Genomic DNA, 18,716 nt, shown 5'->3' on the forward strand with positions numbered 1-18,716 from the left:
CTGCTTTTCTTATATAGTACTATGTTAAAGATCTAGTCTGCTCTCTGAAGATGGTTTATTGCCTCATAATGTTAACTACGGATTGATAAAAGTTTTGTGCTTGTTTAACAGTTTAACTTTGTTTTCCTGATGTGAAATATAATTTTATGCTTAGTGTTTTTAAGGTCATTTGCGTGATTTCATCCTGTTTTAGTTATCAGTTGATTCCTTTCTGTACATATATGGCTTTTGACTTACTTACTTTCTTGGTTCTATTCTCATTTCTCTTATGAATCTTCCGTAAGTAATTGTTTCTTCAAATTTCATCTTTCTCATTTTACTGCTGTGCGACACTCGCACCTCATTCTTAGGTTCTAGTTTCCTTTCCACTCTCAGGTTCTATTTTAACCCTTCTATTACCTTGAAGTACTATATACTACTGTTTTCTAGAAAGGGAAAGCACTGTCTTCTATTCTAACCCTGGAAAGCGATTTCAGAGAGAACTGATAATTAATGCCCCCACTTTTTGTCGATCTCTTTTCTACCTTTCACTTTTCTTATATTCCATTTATCCTCCTAACTTATTTTCGCAACCTCACAAAAAGTTATATCAAACACTTTCCATTTTAAATCTGTAGGCTGTCAGTCACAAAAAATATTTATTTTCAATAGCAAAGGTGGCTCTTTTGAGGCATTTTCAATTGTATTTCATGTTTTATTTCAGTCCATTAATGATCTTGCGATGAATATAGCTGATTATCTATGAATTTCTCTTTTCTGTTTCAATTTCTTGTCATTTTCTTTTATTTATTACTTTTCGTCCATGATCAAAGACCCATCCCTTCGAAATATATATTCAAGGCAAATGGAAACCTGAAATATAAATTTCCCAAGATTTGACATTATAAATGAAGACTGGACATTACAATTACATATACATTTGTGTATGGCACTGTTTAGATGCATTTGTTCTGCAGTTAAGCTTTTAATACCCACTTGAAAACTCAGGTATTTCGGGCAGCTTTGGTTCAGTACTGAATTGGCATGTTATCAGTAATTGTCAGATTGACTGAAAATTTCTACCGTGCTCATTGTTATCATTGGGAATTCATGATTGAAGGTAGTGATCATATGTATTGTTTAATTTTTAGTCTACATTTGACAAAATAGAAACCACTTTATTTTGTACTACTTATTTTGAATACTGATAACATTGTGTGCAACACTGGGTTGACAAGAGTTCCAGGCTTAGTGAGTAGTACCTTTAGTTGAATCTAGACTTGTATGAGACCTGTTCCAATTTCTTTTGCTTTTTGTATGTGCTTCGTGTAGCCCGCTGTGTGTCATTTTGAGCACGTACTGTTTAGAATGTGGGTAGAATTATAGTTTAGTGTTTGAGAAAACTGACCTCAAAGAGGAGATTTCATCCTATCCCCATACCTGGTTTCTTCATTAAAACTATGAAAATAGAAGTGTCAAAATTGAAGTATGCCTTTCAGTCAAGGATGTACTAAGGGTTATATCTAAATGCCTTTGGAAATATAATGTCTGCTGTGAAACGAAGCATGGTACTTATCTTCTATTGATAATGCTAATCCTTCTAACCAACCCTCCCTCTTAATTAAATATATATTACCGGCTACACCGTGATTAGAAAATTGTATTGATAAGTGAAGGCTGGCCAGTTTTTGACAAGCTAAATATAGCTTTATTAAGCGCCTGACACTTACCATGAGTCTTTGGTTGAGCTCTTTTATAGCTTAATCAGTGTCATTTCTTTGAGGTCAGCAAAAGATTTTTTTTGTTTTGTCATTTTATTGTGACATGTCTCTGCATGTGTGTGGTATATTTCATTTCATGTCAATAATGTGTCTTTATGATTGTAAAATGCTCTTTCAAGTTTATTAAAAATTATTAGTATTTGTAAAACGTTCTTTCAAGTTTTTAAAATTATTATTATTAGTCGTAGTAGTAGTGGAAGTAATAATACTTAAGTCAGTCGTGTCTCATTACATGCAAACCTCCAATGTTTAATGGGTAACGGTCGTCAACCCATCTCAATTGCATATCTGTGCCATATGATTTTTCCTCTGGATAGTGGTATGTTCTTACAACAGTATTTTTTTTATATTGGTTTATTGTAGACATTACTGTAACAGTTTCTATCCTTTTTTGTAAGAGAATGTCTTAGAAAAATACCAACGGAAGATAATTTGATTTTAATTTTGATTGAAACAAAGTCGAAGAACGTTTGTTTGTTTGTCTGGAACTTGCCCCTCCTTGGAATTTTGAATACACTTGATTGTAAACAGGTTGTATCAATTTGAGATGACATTCAGGAGAAATATATCTCTTATAAATGTAGTAATTCATTTTTCAGTTCTAAGGAGAATTTTTGTGTATTCATTCACTGAGATATATATATATATATATATATATATATATATATATATATATATATATATATATTATATATATACATATATTGTAATTGTAATTGTAATTGTAGCGCACATGTGAAAATTATTTTGGAAAAAACCTCCCAATTAAGGAAGTATTATTCATGTAGTTTCTCTAATCGTAAATCTTGTTCCTTCTATTGTGAGTGTTCCATGAAGCAAATACGCTGAATTTGTATTTACTTGTGTTGGATAAAGTGTAATTTCATTGTTCCTTGTATTAAAAAATATGTCGATTGACCTAATGTATAGCACATGTTTGTCATTTGGGCCACGTTATATTTAACAGGAAAAATTTTCATTATTCTCACAATGGCAAATTAGCGTCAGTTATATACGTATTACACGTTACTCTCACATGGGTCTAGGTTATATTCGTTATGAATATAAACAATTCCTCTCTCTGAAACCTCTATTAAAAATTTCACAGTGCCCTTTGTTTGTGCAATGCATTTTCCAGAGTCTAGACTGCAGATTATCAAGGGGAAGTACGACACCAGCGTGATAACGAGTCTACGAAAAGTTCTTATGGTTGTGAGCTGAATTACATGAGCACCATTGTCACTTCAGAAGTTTTCACGATTTTTCCACTCCATTTCACGACATTTGCATCGCTGTTCAAGTACAAAAGGCTTATCTGAACAGGTGACCCTTGTCAATAGAGATCAGTTTGCAAGGGGATTGTGCAAAGGTAACTATCCTTTACAAGGACGTTTTTAAAGAGTTCTTGTAGTTGAGAGGTAGTTCTGGATGAAAGAATTTGTTGTACAAAACCCTATGAATACCAGATCTCGTGAAAGCTGCTTTAATCATGATGTACATTTGACGAGAGTCGCCCTCCAGAAGAAGACCGTTTTGTAATTGATGCCTCAGTTGAAGGTTTTTATTGCTACGGTGTCGTAATTCCTTTTGAAAATCGGAGCCATGTGAAGACGCTTGCTGTGGGGATTCATGGAATTTCTGTTTGGTGCTTTTGGGAATTTCCACTTGTGTGTGTTTTTCTTCTATGCAATTTAAGGGTATTTAAGAAAAACTCCAAAGCTTACAGTCTGTTTTGTGGGTATTATGGACTTGAGCTTGTTTGGGCGTCATGCAGCTTTTTCATTTTCTTCTGTGAGTGAATGTTAGACAGCAAAATTGCGCTCATTATGCTGCCTGATATGTGGGTGAAGGGCGGAGCTGCAGACGTCAAGCTACCCTTCATTATATTCGTATTTCGGCCATACGTTCTATACCGCTTTGAGATGTTTAGCGTTGTGCGATTCTTTGTGCACAGATAGATCATTCACTTTTTTTCACACTTGGAGAAAACGTGAAATTATTGGAAAGACTGACTGCCTGTCCACAAGTTTCCAGTTTGGTTAATATTGCCTTCGTCCCGTCCCTCTTATCCTATGTAGTAGCCGTGAAGCTTCGCTCTCATGCAGAAAGGAAAAGAAAGTCTGACGCATTGTTTGTTGTGGTTATTATCGATGCAGATTGCGAGGAGGGATTCTTTCAGTGCGACGCCGTTAGGTGTTTATCGAACGATCACAAATGCGACGGAAGGATCGACTGCATGGATACCTCCGACGAGAAGGGATGCCCCACTACCCCTTCGCCCTACACAGATCCCACGCCGCGTAAGTATCAGTTCCACAGGGGATAACAGTACTAACAGAAATTGGTGTGAAGGACCTGAATCACCACAAGAGACGCCTCCACTTCTACTGACTTGGATAACGAAAGGAAAGATTTAGTCTGTATTTTAGAAGACTGAGAAATATTGTGTGTGTGTGTATGTGTATATATATATATATATATATATATATATATATATATATATATATATATATATATATATATATATATATATATAGCAATAACTCTAGGATTTTGGAAACTGTTTATATTCGGATAAAAATAGAAACTGATTTCATTAATATTTTATTTTAAGTATAATTCCTTATCCAGTAATCCTCTCCTGTGTTACGTGTAGTATGCAGCACGCGTGTTACAATCAAAAGCAATTTTTTTACCTTTGTAACTCTTGTTTCGTTATTTGTTGAAATGTTGTCTTTCTCTCTCAATCAATTCCAAATTTCAGGGAAATCACAGACCTAAGACTTTGTGTAAAACTTACTGCTTATTTTGTTTGAATATTTCACTAGTTTTTACTGTAGTCATGTCGCCTGTGTAGTTTATTGAAGACATTTAATGCTTGTAAACTTTCAAAGAATTTTTATTTTAGAAAGAGAGGTAGAAAACATGTTATGAATAACAAATGATGCAAAAATCAGTGTTAGAGGTTGGCAGGTTGTAATGCGTCCAAGACTACTTTTTCTGTGTGGTATTCCTCATTATTTTTTTTAGGGTAGAGAAATGTAGGTATTTTTATGGAAAAACTTTAATTATTTTAGATTTGGTACTTTTTTTGTTAAGAAAATATTTTCCCCCATATTTGTAACACCCAGCAGGATCAAGGGAAATGTCGACATTCCTGGACTGGACTGTCATTCAGTGACGTGTGAGCGGTACCGTCGGCGCCTGAAAGAGTTTGTTCATTGTTTAGAGAGAAAAGGGAAAATGCCTGAGAATTTTTATGGTGCTTCAGTTGTAGAGGATTAACGTCTTTACGACTTCTGAGTTGTTCAAGGAATAGAAGGATTTTTTTATCTCACTTGTTTTATTGTCAGGATGTTGTTTTAGAATAAGGAAGAAAAAGAAACATAAATGACAGTGTTTTTCGTACTTCATTGGTGGAGAATTTCCTGTCACGGAATGAAAGGGTGATATCGGGAAGTTGAGGGAGGTGAATGTCGCCATCTTGGATGAAGGTCCTGACTCTGCAATAGACTTGTTGGACGAGTAACGCAGGCTTTGGATATTGAAAAGTAGATGATATGAAATTTGTACATAAGCATCTTGTCTCCTTTTGAAAGCTTAAACAAGGCTGCTTTCCATAGATATTGATTGTATTGTTATCTTCTGTCTGCCCACAACCAGTTTAGTTGAAACTTCCCCATGCAGGAATGTGAGCTATGTTTATGTGCAGGAATGTACGTGCGGTTGTAATATGTGAAATTGTGAATGTGCCGAGTATGCATGTAGTATACCTTTATATACACAAGCCTCTTTAGTATACATATATACGTACCTGCTTTAGTACGTTTTTAGTTTTGTCCTAAAGATTTCTACTATAAATTTCGATTTATATGCTCTCATTGTGTAGTGTTATTGAAAATGCATTACTTTATGTGCCGTTTTTCTTGTTTATCCCTCTTTCCTCCTGCTCATTTTCAGATAATCTTCAAGGTGTTCCTGTTTTAGGAGTCGGCATGCATTCTTTTATATATATATATATATATATATATATATATATTATATATATATATATATATATATATATAAATTGTAAAATAAATGTTTATGTATATTATGACTATATTTTTTCTCATTTTGTATAGATATTGTGTATATGCTTTATCTACACGAAAGATTGAATTGCCAAAATGACCATTGTGATTCATTTTTGCTGTGAAGCACATTTACCTTAACTAAAATCAGCTGAATGAATAGCTGTTATTGCGGTCACTGACCTTTTTTTGGTGTCGTCATTTACAAATTTCTCCATTTACAATTATTTAAGTCTTTTTTTTTTTTTTTTAAACTTGTTTTGTGTAATAAAATATTTTTCTACTGTTTCTCAGATGTACTTTGTTCATTCACTGGGTTTATTACCCATTTACAATATTTCTCGAAAAATGACGTGGTCATTTCATCATTTGATCTTTATGAATGTTATTCTATTTAGTGCTAGCGAAGAATGACTTCGAAATGGAATGTTAAGCTCTGATGCATTAGATTAGTTTTCTTTTTGTACATGAAATTCTTGCTGTTTTTCATTTGCATCTCTCGGAAAGCTCACGGAAATGGGCTCAGCGGCCTGTTGCTCTCAGGTGTAGGTTACGTTCAGAGAAGAAATTCAGAGTATTCTGATTTTTTATATAATTACTGTTTATCAGAAGTAGTACAGGAGTGGTAGGCTTTGTGTATTTGTTGCTTTTGATTTTAGAATGAGAGCCTTTTCAGGACGAAACTTTTGTCAAATCCTTTCAGTATATCTTTGCCGAGTTCGAACTCTGATTGCATGTGGCCCTTTTCCATGAAGCGCTGTTTTATCTTGAGCTGTGGGTATAGGCTCTGTTCTCTTTAAGATATGAGGAATCGAATATAGTTGCAGTACTTTTGTTAAGTCTTATATTTTATAACTTACTCTTCTTTTTTTTGTACCATAGTTAATCTAAAGATTTATGACTCAGAGTTATCGTATGCGCTTCTTAAGCTAAACTATTGAAGTTCATATGGACATTTGATCTTGTAAACACCCAAGAAGAATACTCTTATATGACTTTTTACAAATGATGCCGTGACTTTCCGAAAAATGCAAAGAACCAGTGTCTTGACTTGTTTAATTGAATGCAAAAAGAGAGAGAGAGAGAGAGGTAGGACAAAGGAACTGACTGATAGTCGACCTGAGAGGCAAGTGACCTAGGGACGACCAATCTAAGCCAAGTCATCGCTTTCCCTCAGCCACTTGTCGTTCAGATGACCAGGGTCCCAATGTGTGCCGAGATGGGCGAACCTACGCATGCTTCTGCGACGGCAAGGTGGAGTGCCCCGACGGAGACGACGAGGATTCGTGTCCTTTTACCGGTAAATTCCCCTTGGAAGTTGCAGCTGTGGCGCTTGAAAGGGTGGAGGCTAACAAAGGCACTTCATCAATACTATCACTTACCTTGATTAAGTAATGGATAAGCACAAGTCTTCAGAACCAAATAATGTATATAAATGCATATTAGCTCTTGCACCAACAGTTCCCCAACGTGATCAATTGGTCTGTTCAGCGTACTACTTGGTAGCTAATATATCTTTACATTGACATTACTGGAGCTATTTATCCTGTGTGACCTGCTTGTATATATGCTGATGCTACTAACATTTATGTTGTTGTATATATTGTTTTTTAAGTAGAAAGACAAATTAATTACTGATTTTTTTTGAGCATTGGCAATTCCTTTTAAAGGGAATATGCCATTATGCAAAGTAATTGCTACTAACATTGACTAATAAGTAACCTGTAATTATTATGCTAACTGCTAACCCTTTGAGATAATGGAAATATTCTTCTTCCTACTGACAGAAATAACGTTGTGATTTACATAACTCAGTTTTTGTATCTTGATTTATTTATCGGTCTTTTATAATGCCTTTGTAAATTAGTCCAGCACAATAAATTGTTTGCTTAAATGTATGAAAACGTTTGCTTCTATGACGGGTCGTTGTCGTATGAATGAAGAAATGTCATTTGTGGTGGGGTCTTCAATCATCTTGTGGGATGCTGTTTATTTCGGCGTCAGTTTGCTCTTTTCTCAGTGTCTGAAATGTTCGTATGCTTGTGTCAATGCAAACACATATCTGTAGGTTCACATTAAAGTTTGTATATACTTTCGGTAATACGTTTAGACAAAAGAGATATTGCTTCCCGCTAATGAGTTTGTGAAGAGCTGCTCAACGATCGTTGCCAAAGACTGCTCTCACTCTGCTGCCGATATCTTAGTCCAGCACAATAAATTGTTTGCTTAAATGTATGAAAACGTTTGCTTCTATGACGGGTCGTTGTCGTATGAATGAAGAAATGTCATTTGTGGTGGGGTCTTCAATCATCTTGTGGGATGCTGTTTATTTCGGCGTCAGTTTGCTCTTTCATGTGTCTGAATGTTCGTATGCTTGTGTCAATGCAAACACATATCTGTAGGTTCACATTAAAGTTTGTATATACTTTCGGTAATACGTTTAGACAAAAGAGATATTGCTTCCCGCTAATGAGTTTGTAAAGAGCTGCTCAACGATCGTTGCCAAAGACTGCTCTCACTCTGCTGCCGATATCTGGTTCTCCTTTGCCTTTCCTTTCGATTGGTATGAAATGTATTTTCTTCCTAACAGTATTGCTTGATAAATAATGATCGTTGAGGAGCGTTGTAGTAGACTTCGATTGATTATTCACGTTAGCTTTGTTTCAATCCGAAACGACTAAGTTGGCGTCCAGAAATAGAGGGATATCGAATGTAACAGATTCCCAGATAGGTTCTGCCCACTCTACGTTTCTTCAATAGATAGCAGACTTTTCGAGCATTAACTATTACGTGTTTTGGGCGTTGCTTCGATGTGTAATAGCAATGCTGTAAGCAGTCTCATGTTTGCAATCGGAAATTTCACTACTGTCATATAAAATTGTATTAAAATATTCGCTTACTGTGTGTAAATTATATTTAGGGAAGCTAATATATATATATATATATATATATATATATATATATACATAAAACTTACATATATACTAGGTGTGTGCGTGTGTTTTTTTGTTTATGTAACTTGCTGTTTAGTAGTGAATGTTTTTCCAATTAATAATGTAATCATGTTTATCTTGTCTTAGTGTTATTAAGAATCTTCCAATGCGTCCTGTGATAATGTTGGAGGTGGAGATGAAGACCACAAAGTCGTCATTGATCGTTGTGCGATTCTCTCGCGAAAACTTGCTGAGGATCTGGGCTTTGTGTTTCGGTCGATCTCCTCCAGGTTCAAAGTGGATCTGATTTTCTATTACTTTTATTCCTGGGGAAAATATGGTTATAGTGGTGTTCATTGTAGCTGTAATTTCAGTTGGTGGAGGTTTTACATTTTCTTAGAATAATTATTGCTTCATTACCCTTTTTTTTATCAAGTACTTTGTTTAGCACTGACGCAAAATTTTGATACTAACAATATGAGCAAAGATTGTTTTTGCAGGTGATGATGATTGCATCTGCATTCTGATTCCTAGCTTATATTTTCATAATATTATGTGGACTAATAGCAAAATCTTCAATAATGTTATATAATGGGTGGTTTTTGTTTTCACGATGCTTCTTGTTGCTGGTTCAGGATGCTTCTGTATTCACGGGTCCTCAAAGGTCAAGGACACCTTCCGAGGATCACCTGCTTTTGCCTTCATGAAAAACTTGTTCATGAGAACTTTGATTACAGGTGTTGGATATGCACAGTTCTTATCTCTACTAATTATGCTTTGATTAAATGACCTGCAGACACATACAGACATTGTATCTCATGAATGCAATGGATATTTGATTGTCAGTTTAATTTTTCATCATGTGAGGGACTTGAAATATAGCTGCCCCTGTTTAATTGCTTTCATAATTTTTCATGTTTAAAAACATGTCTCAAAACTTATTCTTTTTAGAATATTTTTCGCATTTTCCCAAGTCATTTAACCGTTCGCAGTTTCATTACTTTTGGACTAAGGTATTTTAAGATGATGTACCTTTGTCAGTGATGACCCATTGACTGACGTTTCTTGTCCAAACTGAATTTGTTCCTGTCTTGATTCTCATGACAGAAGGAAAACAAAGAAACCAAGATTTTGAAAGTTTTAGGTTTATCTTCGTTTTTTATATTATTTACCTATGATACATAAAAAATCATTTGAACTTATAATCTCTCTTCTGCTTTTACCCTTAGAGTGACGATGGTCTTTAAAGAAAGCAATTTTTCGTGACAGATTTATCATTTCCTTCATATGAGCTTCTGCATTTTCCTTTACCTGGGATTGGATTTAAAATAATACTTAGGTCTGAAGCATTTACAGCGCTTGAGAAGATCCTTAAACTACGAAAGGGTTCCAAAGTCCCCAGTTTCATTCACCTTTATATATTTGTGAATATGTATGATATAAACGGAAACTTTACCATGCCAGTGTAACAGTTTTTGTTGTATTGTCTAATTACCTTGACACTGGTGAACCTCCTCCGCAACAGGTTGCGAGCCAAACGAACTGAGCTGCGACGACGGCTTAGGCTGCATCCCGGAATCGAAGGTGTGTGATGGAACCCCGGACTGCTACGACGGCGCCGACGAGAGGAACTGCCCTCCAGTTGGTGAGTAGACCCCTCGTGTCTCTGCCTCTATACTTGACGGGCCTGTGAAACGGAATAAACGTGTCGGACGTTGTCGGTTGTTTCCCCCTTTAGGAATCTGTTTATTTCCCTTGATTATGATCAGAATCGTCGCGAGTCAATACACTTTCGCAGTTTTGGAGGTGAAAATGATTGATCAATTCTTGCTGCTACAGTATTAAACCGAACATTTGTTTAAGTGTCACTGATATGTACCGAAGTTAGTCCGTATTTTAGGTAGCAGCAAGGAGCAAGGGATGGGGCAAAACTCACCAGGTTAATACGAAAAATCTAGGGCAATGAAGGTGGGATTATCCCCGAGTGAAATGGTAGACGGGACTATGAAATGATTGACAGCTGTTGCAGGAACGAAAATAATTGTATTTAATTTCCCATCAGATAAAGAATAATGCATTTGATTCGAAGGGTTGGCAATGATTAAATCAAACTGTTTTAACCAAGTGATTAAATCATTGATTTTTTAATTAAGAAATAATGATTTTTAAATTTTTTTTATTTGAAAGCAAACAAATTGAAAAATATGGTTTGGAGGTTAATAAAAAACTTAAGCATAACTGTGCTGCTTCTATTTATTTTGATATAAAAAAAGATAAAATCAATAGTAATTCTGGCATAAAATACATTTTGAGAAATAAAAGGATTGAAAAAACATCTAACAAGTAAAAAAAAACAAATAAATAAAAAATAAAATAAATCACTGATTAAAAAAAACAAAAATTTTAATAAAAAAAATCACCAGCCCTGCATTTGAACTTGATGACCAATCAGTTCTCAGGGCGGAGATGGGATGATGTCGATTCTGACAACAGAACCGGAATTACACTGGATTGTTTAGGGTCGAGTTGATGTCCGCATACTCGGTGTCTTTCGTGATGGTTGAATAGTCAAGCTGACCGTTTAACGCTGTGTCTATACCTAAGGCCTAGCTAGGTTCGAATCCTGGCTGGGTTAGAAGCACTTATCAATTGTTTTCCTTTTTGGCGTTAATAATCCCCAGTTACAATATTTGTTAGTAAAAAAATGTCACGTATGTAACAAAACATTATTTATATATATATATATATATGTGTGTGTGTATTATATATTGTATCTATATATATATATATATATATATATATACATATATATATATATATATATATATATATATATATCTATATATATATATATATATATATCTTAACGTGTGACGATATATTCAGCTAAGGTACCCTCGGAAACGTGTGACGATATATTCAGCTAAGGTACCTCGGAACGTGTGACGATATATTCAGCTAAGGTACTTCGGAAATAAGTTGGAATTAAGTTGGAATTAACACTAAGTCGCTTGGCTCTACTTTTTTTACTTTTGTTTGGCATTAGCTGAATATCTATATGTATGTATATATATATATATATATATATATATATATATATATATATATATATATATATATATATATATACTATCACCGTATGTATGTATATATGTATGTGTATGTATATATGTATATATATACACACATATATACATATACATATATGTGTGTGCTTGTGTTTGCGTATGTGTAATATTGTCTGTATATCGGAGAAAAAATGACCAATCTGTTCGGTGCTTGTGAAAAGAAAAAAAAAGCACCTACGAAAACAAATTGATATTAGTGTCACTCTCAAGAGAAGTCGTCTAGATAATGAGGATTGCCCTTCGAGTCTAGTGCCTAAACATGGCGCAAGTTCATTCTGCACCTCCTTTCAGCTTCTCTAAACACGTTTTATCGAGCAATTGAATTAAATATTTGTCTGTTACTATGTCATTAAGTTAGTGTTTACTTCTTTGCGCTTTTTTTCATATTTGTAGTTTTCTGTAAAAGAAAACTGTTCTGATGACTTGTCTGTCCGTCCGCCCTCAGATCTTCAAAATACTGGTATGCTGACCATCCACCCTTCAGTCATCAGACATTCCAAATTGCAGCCCTCTAGCCTCAGTAGTTTTTATTTTTAGGCGAAAGTCGTGATCGTTCGTCCGGCGCCGCTATACGTAGGTGCCAGTAACACAGGCCACCTCCGGGCCGTAGCTGAGAGTTTCATACAACATTAATACATTGTACCGAAAATCGATTCTTCGGCTCATTTTTGACTTGTGTATGATTGCTGACGATTCCTCCTGTGACATTTAAGCATCTGAACACCTACACACGAAGAGGTGTAGTTTAGGGAGGGCGCAGCAGGGACTTGAGGCAAAGCAATTCAGTCACAGGCTTGTGTTGGATGCTTCCGCCCGCACATTGGTGGAGACAGATGACTACTTCATTCGCGGCAAGCGTCGGGGAGTCCAGCAGCACCGGCCAGCAAATTCGTTCAAAATCGCACTACTTTAAAACTATCGGAAAAGCCATCTTTCTCTTTCGCTGTCCATTATAAGGGTAAAAGTACTAATGACCTTCAGTTTGTTACTCACAAAAACTTTCTTATGCTACTGATATTGGTTTTAACACACTTGATGTCACAGATTCAAGGCGATTTTATTCAAGTAAATGAGAACAGTGGTGTCAGATGAAAAGACAGCAGATGGAACTTATTTTTACCCAACAGTAATATGCGACACAAAATAAAAAGGTATGAAAAGCATCACTGATTGATAGAACTTGGTTTTTATTATTATTATTATTATTATTATTATTTTTTTTTTTTTTTTTTTTTTTTTTTTTTTTTTGCTCTATCACAGTCCTCCAATTCGACTGGGTGGTATTTATAGTGTGGGGTTCCGGGTTGCATCCTGCCTCCTTAGGAGTCCATCACTTTTCTTACTATGTGTCCGTTTCTAGGATCACACTCTTCTGCATGAGACCTGGAGCTACTTCAGCCTCTAGTTTTTTCTAGATTCCTTTTCAGGGAATCTTGGGATCGTGCCTAGTGCTCCTATGATTATGGGTACGATTTCCACTGCATATCCATATCCTTCTTATTTCTATTTTCAGATCTTGATACTTATCCATTTTTTCCCTCTCTTTCTCTTCAACTCTGTGTCCCATGGTATTGCGACATCAATGAGTGATACTTTCTTCTTGACTTTGTCAATCACGTCACGTCTGGTCTATTTGCACGTATCACCCTATCCGTTCTGATACCATAGTCCCAGAGGATCTTTGCCTGATCGTTTTCTATCACTCCCTCAGGTTGGTGCTCGTACCACTTATTACTGCAAGGTAGCTGATGTTTCTTGCACAGGCTCCAGTGGAGGGCTTTTGCCACTGAATCATGCCTCTTTTTGTACTGGTTCTGTGCAAGTGCCGGGCATTCACTTGCTATGTGGTTTATGGTTTCATTTTTCGTATTGCACTTCCTACATATGGGAGGGGAGATGTTATTTCCGTCTATCGTACTTTGAACATATCTGGTTTCTTAGGGCCTGATCTTGTGCCGCTGTTATCATTCCTTCAGTTTCCTTCTTTAGCTCTCCCCTCTGTAGCCATTGCACCATTGTCATCGCTGGCTAGTTCTTTAGTCTGTCTCATGTATTGTCCGTGCATTGGCTTGTTGTGCCAGTCCTCTGTTCTTTCTGTCTTTCTCCTGTCTCTGTATATTTCTGGTCTTCGTCTACTTTTATTAGTCCTTCTTCCCATGCACTCTTTAGCCACTCGTCTTCACTGGTTTTTCAGATATTGCACCCCCCAGTGCTCTGTTTTCAATGTTGACGCAGTCCTCTATACTTAGTAGTCCTCTCCCTCCTTCCTTTCGTGTTATGTATAGTCTGTCTGTATTTGCTCTTGGGTGTAGTGCCTTGTGTATTGTCATTTGTTTTCCTGGTTTTCTGATCTATGCTGCGGAGTTCTGCCTTCGTCCATTCCACTATTCCTGCGCTGTAATCTGGTTACTGGCACTGCCCATGTGTTTATGGGCTTTTATCATATTTCCGGCGTTGAGTTTTGACTTGAGTATCGCCTTGAGTCTCTGCATATATTCTTTCCTGATCGTGTCCTTCATCTCTTGGTGTTTTATATATCTCCTCCTTCCATTATTCCCAGGTATTTGTATCCAGTCTCATCTATGTGTTTGATGTTGCTCCCATCTGGTAGCTTTATCCTTCAGTTCTCGGTTACTTTGCCTTTTTGTATGTTTGACTAAGGCGCATTTTTTCTATTCCAAACTCCATTCTGATGTCCCAGATACAATCCTTACAGTCTGGATTAGGGTTATCTATTTCCTTGATGCTCTTACCATACAGCTTGATGTCGTCCATGAACATCAGATGGTTGATTTTGTTGCCTCTTTTCTTGAGTTGGTACCCGGCATCCATCTTCTGTAGTACTTTTGTCATGGGAATCATGGCTACTACGAAGAGTAGTGGGGACAGTGAGTCGCCCTGGAAGATCCCTCTCCTGATATTAACCTCTGCTAGTCTTATTCCAGAGCTTGTAAGTATTGTATTCCAGTTGCACATTGTATTTTTGAGGAAGCTGATGGTATTTTCCTCTGCCCCATATATTTTCAGGCATTCTATTAGCCATGTGTGTGGTATCATGTCGAAGGCTTTCTTATAGTCTATCCATGCCATGCGTTAGGTTGGTTTTTCCTTCTCCTACTGTTTCTTCATTACCATTTTGTCTATCAGGAGCTGGTCTTTTGTGCCCCTACACTTCCTTCTGCAGCCTTTCTGTTGGTAGGGGATGGTGTTTTGTCTCCTCTAGGTAGTTTGTATAGCCTTTCACTGATGATACCTGTTAGTAACTTCCACATTATTGGTAGGCAGGTGATAGGCCTGTAGTTACTGGCTATATTTCCCTTACTCTTGTCTTTTTGTACTAAGGATGTTCTTCCTGTGGTCATCCATTTGGGTGCTTGGTGATTTGAGATACAATGCTGGAGTTGTTCTGCTATTCGTGGGTGTAGGGCCTTGAAGTTTTTGAGCCAGTATCCATGGACTTCATCGGGACCTGGGGTTTTCCAGTTTGTATTTTCTTTAGTTGGTGTCTGACTGTGTCTGTCGTGATCTCCGTGAATCTTTGTTTTTATTCTCCCTGTTTCTTCTTCCTTGACTTCCTGGAGCCATGTTGCATGTTTGTTGTGTGATACCGGATTGCTCCATATGTTTTTCCCAGAGTCTCTTACTTGGTTCGGCTTCAGGAATTTCTGGGTGGTTGTCTTCCCCTCTTAGTTGGCTGTATAGTCTTTTTCTGGTTGGTTTCCGAATAGTTTGTTCTGTTGGTATCCCTTATTCCTGTTCATGTACCGTTGGATCTTGTGTGCTTTGGCCTTAAGCCTCTGTTTTACATCTTCTATTGTGTTGTTTAGTCCCCTCTCTTGTACTTTGTATTTCTCGTTGAGTTCCTCCCTGGTTTTCTTGCTTCTTAGCCTTTTTCTGCCATCTCTTTCAGTTTACTCAAGTCAGATCTCATCACCATGATTTGCTTTTCCAGGCGCCTTTTCCAAGGAGGTTGCTGTTTTGGTTTCTGTTGGGTTTGGTTGTGACGGTGGTGTTTGGTGTTCGAATCCCATCAGTTCTGCTACTAATCTTGCTCCTGCATATGTCAAGTTATTTGTTTCTGTGATACTGTGGTGTGTATTAGGCCCATTATTTCATTGACCTCACTTGTTTTCTCTCCCAATTATTCTTGGTGTTGTAGGCTTTCATGGAGGGGATCTTTTGTTCTCTCTGTATCTGGCTCCATCCATTGCTAATCTTTTCTACCCATTCCGTCCTCTCTGTTACTTCGTCGGTGTTTCTTCGTGTGTCGTTGTTTGATACTTCATCCTCCCTGTCGTCTTCTGTGGCATCGTCTCTTAGTTCGTCTTCGTGTAATTCGTTGTCGTGTGACATTTCCCTTTCCAGTTCTTCTCTTTCTGTTGGGGAGAGCCAGTTCTTTTTCTTTATGTTCCTTACTTGGTCTGCCAGCCTCTGCTCTGTTTGGGGGGTGTTATTCCTCTCATTCCAGATGTTGATCAATCTTCTTCTATATCCTCTCTCCGTCGGGTTGCTTCTGATGTAGCAATCTCCATATTTTCCTTATTTTCTTCTCTAGTCCATTTCTTCCTTTTTGCCTCTGTTTGCCTCTATTATTATTATTATTATTATTATTATTATTATTATTATTATTATTTTATTGACTTGGTTAAAAAAGAAAAAGACACTACCTTAATGGGCATTGCGCTAAATGTATTGACAAATGAATAATTAAAATAATTAAGAAAAGAACTTATGGTATAGACTATAGATGAAGGTAAGGGCATGGTAAATAAATAATGATCAAATAAGTAAACAGGGAACAGGTCATATCATCATTCTAATGCGTACTTAGTCGAGAGTAGTTTAGTTCCTCAATTTTGCTACAGATAATTGGATGTCAGAGCAAATTCTCCATGTGCATATTTCATTTCTTCGTGTAGTGTCTTCCATAAGGACTTTTTTTCTTTCGCTGATGCTACGTAGTATATGTTAAATGCTTCAGCTCTGGGTTCAAGTCCGAATCCACATCTAAATGATATTCCAGCTCAGCTATGAGTCGTACGGTAGTGTGGGTGACACAATGCCACTGATCTCGAGAGAGTACTTCTGACCTAGGCTGTGGTACCCTGGCAGCATTGCCCTCCTGGCTGCTGTTTATAAGGCCCTGCCCTGCACACCATGTGTGCATAGCCTAAAAGTGTGTTTGTGTACTTGTGTCTATGGATTGGCTTCACTAAGGCGCCGACCAGAGGCCTCCAACAAAGAACCGTCCAAAGGGAAAGAACAACACGAGTCAATCCCAAATTAGTAAAGGAGAAGGAAAGTGCAGCGGTGAAACAACCTTGAGCGTAATTCTGTGAAATATAGTTAAACTCTAATGTCTCGACAAAGAGGCGGTAAAAGATCCTTTCTCTCAATCTCTGTCTTGGCTACGAAGAATAAAGAAAAAAGTCGTAATAGTGTCTGTAGTTGTAGTCAAAAATAAAAGTTGTCGGTGGGTGTAGTTATAGTCACCTTAAGTGATCTTTATATTACATTCCCAGTCTTCATCTTCGCTTGTTATTCAATCAAGAAAGAAGGACCTTGGAGAAATAATTCTTCTGAGAAGTCGTGTGTTTGGTTCTAAGAATGTTGTCTCTAGAAAAGGGACAGACAGGGAGAAAGGGAGCGGGAGGAGGGAGGGAGGGAGAGAGAGGACTTGAGTGTGATGTAAAAGGGTAGCGCGAGTTTCTCTAACTGTAGAGTGTTGTGGGTCGTCACCGTGATGATGAATGCCCTGAGGGGTATTCTAATTTAAAGATTTAAATGTCCATAGAGACCCATTTCAGTTAAAAGGTAAATGTGGTGGCTATGTAGTTGGTATGTGGCTCCCAATTGTCTTGGATGGGTGTGGTGATTGTTTGACATAGAAAATTATGATAACCATAATTATCAGCAGTGCTGGTACATGTTAATTAAGTGATTATGTGTCATTTCTATCATTCGTAATAAGCCAAATAGTATCGTGTTTGCAAAAGCAGGCAGTTGTCATATTATATATGATGACCATAATGTAATGCAAAGGCAAGCTCTCGGTTGATTTAAATAGTGAGTTAAAGCCAGCCGCGGCAATGGTGAATAGCGAAGCATTTTGCGTAAGTGGCATAGATTGAGGTAGGGTATTCCACACAACATTATATCTTGCTCTGAGTGAAGGCTGATGCTCTTAAGGGAAGAAATATAAAGAAATAAAGAATGTGCCAAGGTTTCTTTTTTTTCTGTGAAATAGCAGAGACTATTATACTCCATTTGTGGAATAGGAATTAATAGTGTCGGGGTCGATTCTTCTTTCTGATGACTCGGTTGTGAGTGTCTCGGACATGACAGCTCTGCTCTTTTGTCTAAGAAGCGTCCTCCCTCGCCTTTTCGTTTTTCCGGTGAGCAACTTGCTGAATTCGCTAGGCCTGGAGTTTCAGGCACATGAAATCTTTTATATATATATATATATATATATATATATATATATATATATATATATATATATATATAATGTATATAATGAAAAGTATATGCATGAATATTTGTGTGTGACATTGAGAGTACCACAAGTAGTAACTCTTAGTGTATGCAGAATGATGGTTATTTTTGTCCGAGAATTGGTACGATTCGCAACAGCCCTGGAGTAGAACTTGCAGTCTCGACCCTTTCTAATGTTGTCGCTCTTTGTGATAGTAAGATTATGTTGGTACGTGAGGGTTAGGGTTTAGTGTGTGATTACATCGGGGCGCCTGTGCAGATTGTCGTGAAAAATGAAAGAAATCGTCAGTTGTGGGAAGGCCGCCGGAATAACGAAAAAGCGTCGTT

The 18,716-nt window shown here is 36.9% G+C and overlaps 1 protein-coding gene across 1 annotated transcript in view; it reads left to right on the plus strand.

The window, feature by feature from the left end:
- LOC135219776 (basement membrane-specific heparan sulfate proteoglycan core protein-like) overlaps positions 1-18,716 on the plus strand; it is a gene marked incomplete in the record, with an annotated part of 1,285,796 nt that overhangs the window by 331,232 nt on the left and 935,848 nt on the right. The window contains 3 exon segments of the mRNA XM_064256828.1: positions 3,917-4,060; positions 7,011-7,133; positions 10,292-10,411. Of these exon segments, the coding sequence (XP_064112898.1) occupies positions 3,917-4,060; positions 7,011-7,133; positions 10,292-10,411 (387 nt within the window).

Source organism: Macrobrachium nipponense, chromosome 1 (assembly GCF_015104395.2).
Source record: "Macrobrachium nipponense isolate FS-2020 chromosome 1, ASM1510439v2, whole genome shotgun sequence".
Classification (NCBI taxonomy): domain Eukaryota; kingdom Metazoa; phylum Arthropoda; class Malacostraca; order Decapoda; family Palaemonidae; genus Macrobrachium; species Macrobrachium nipponense.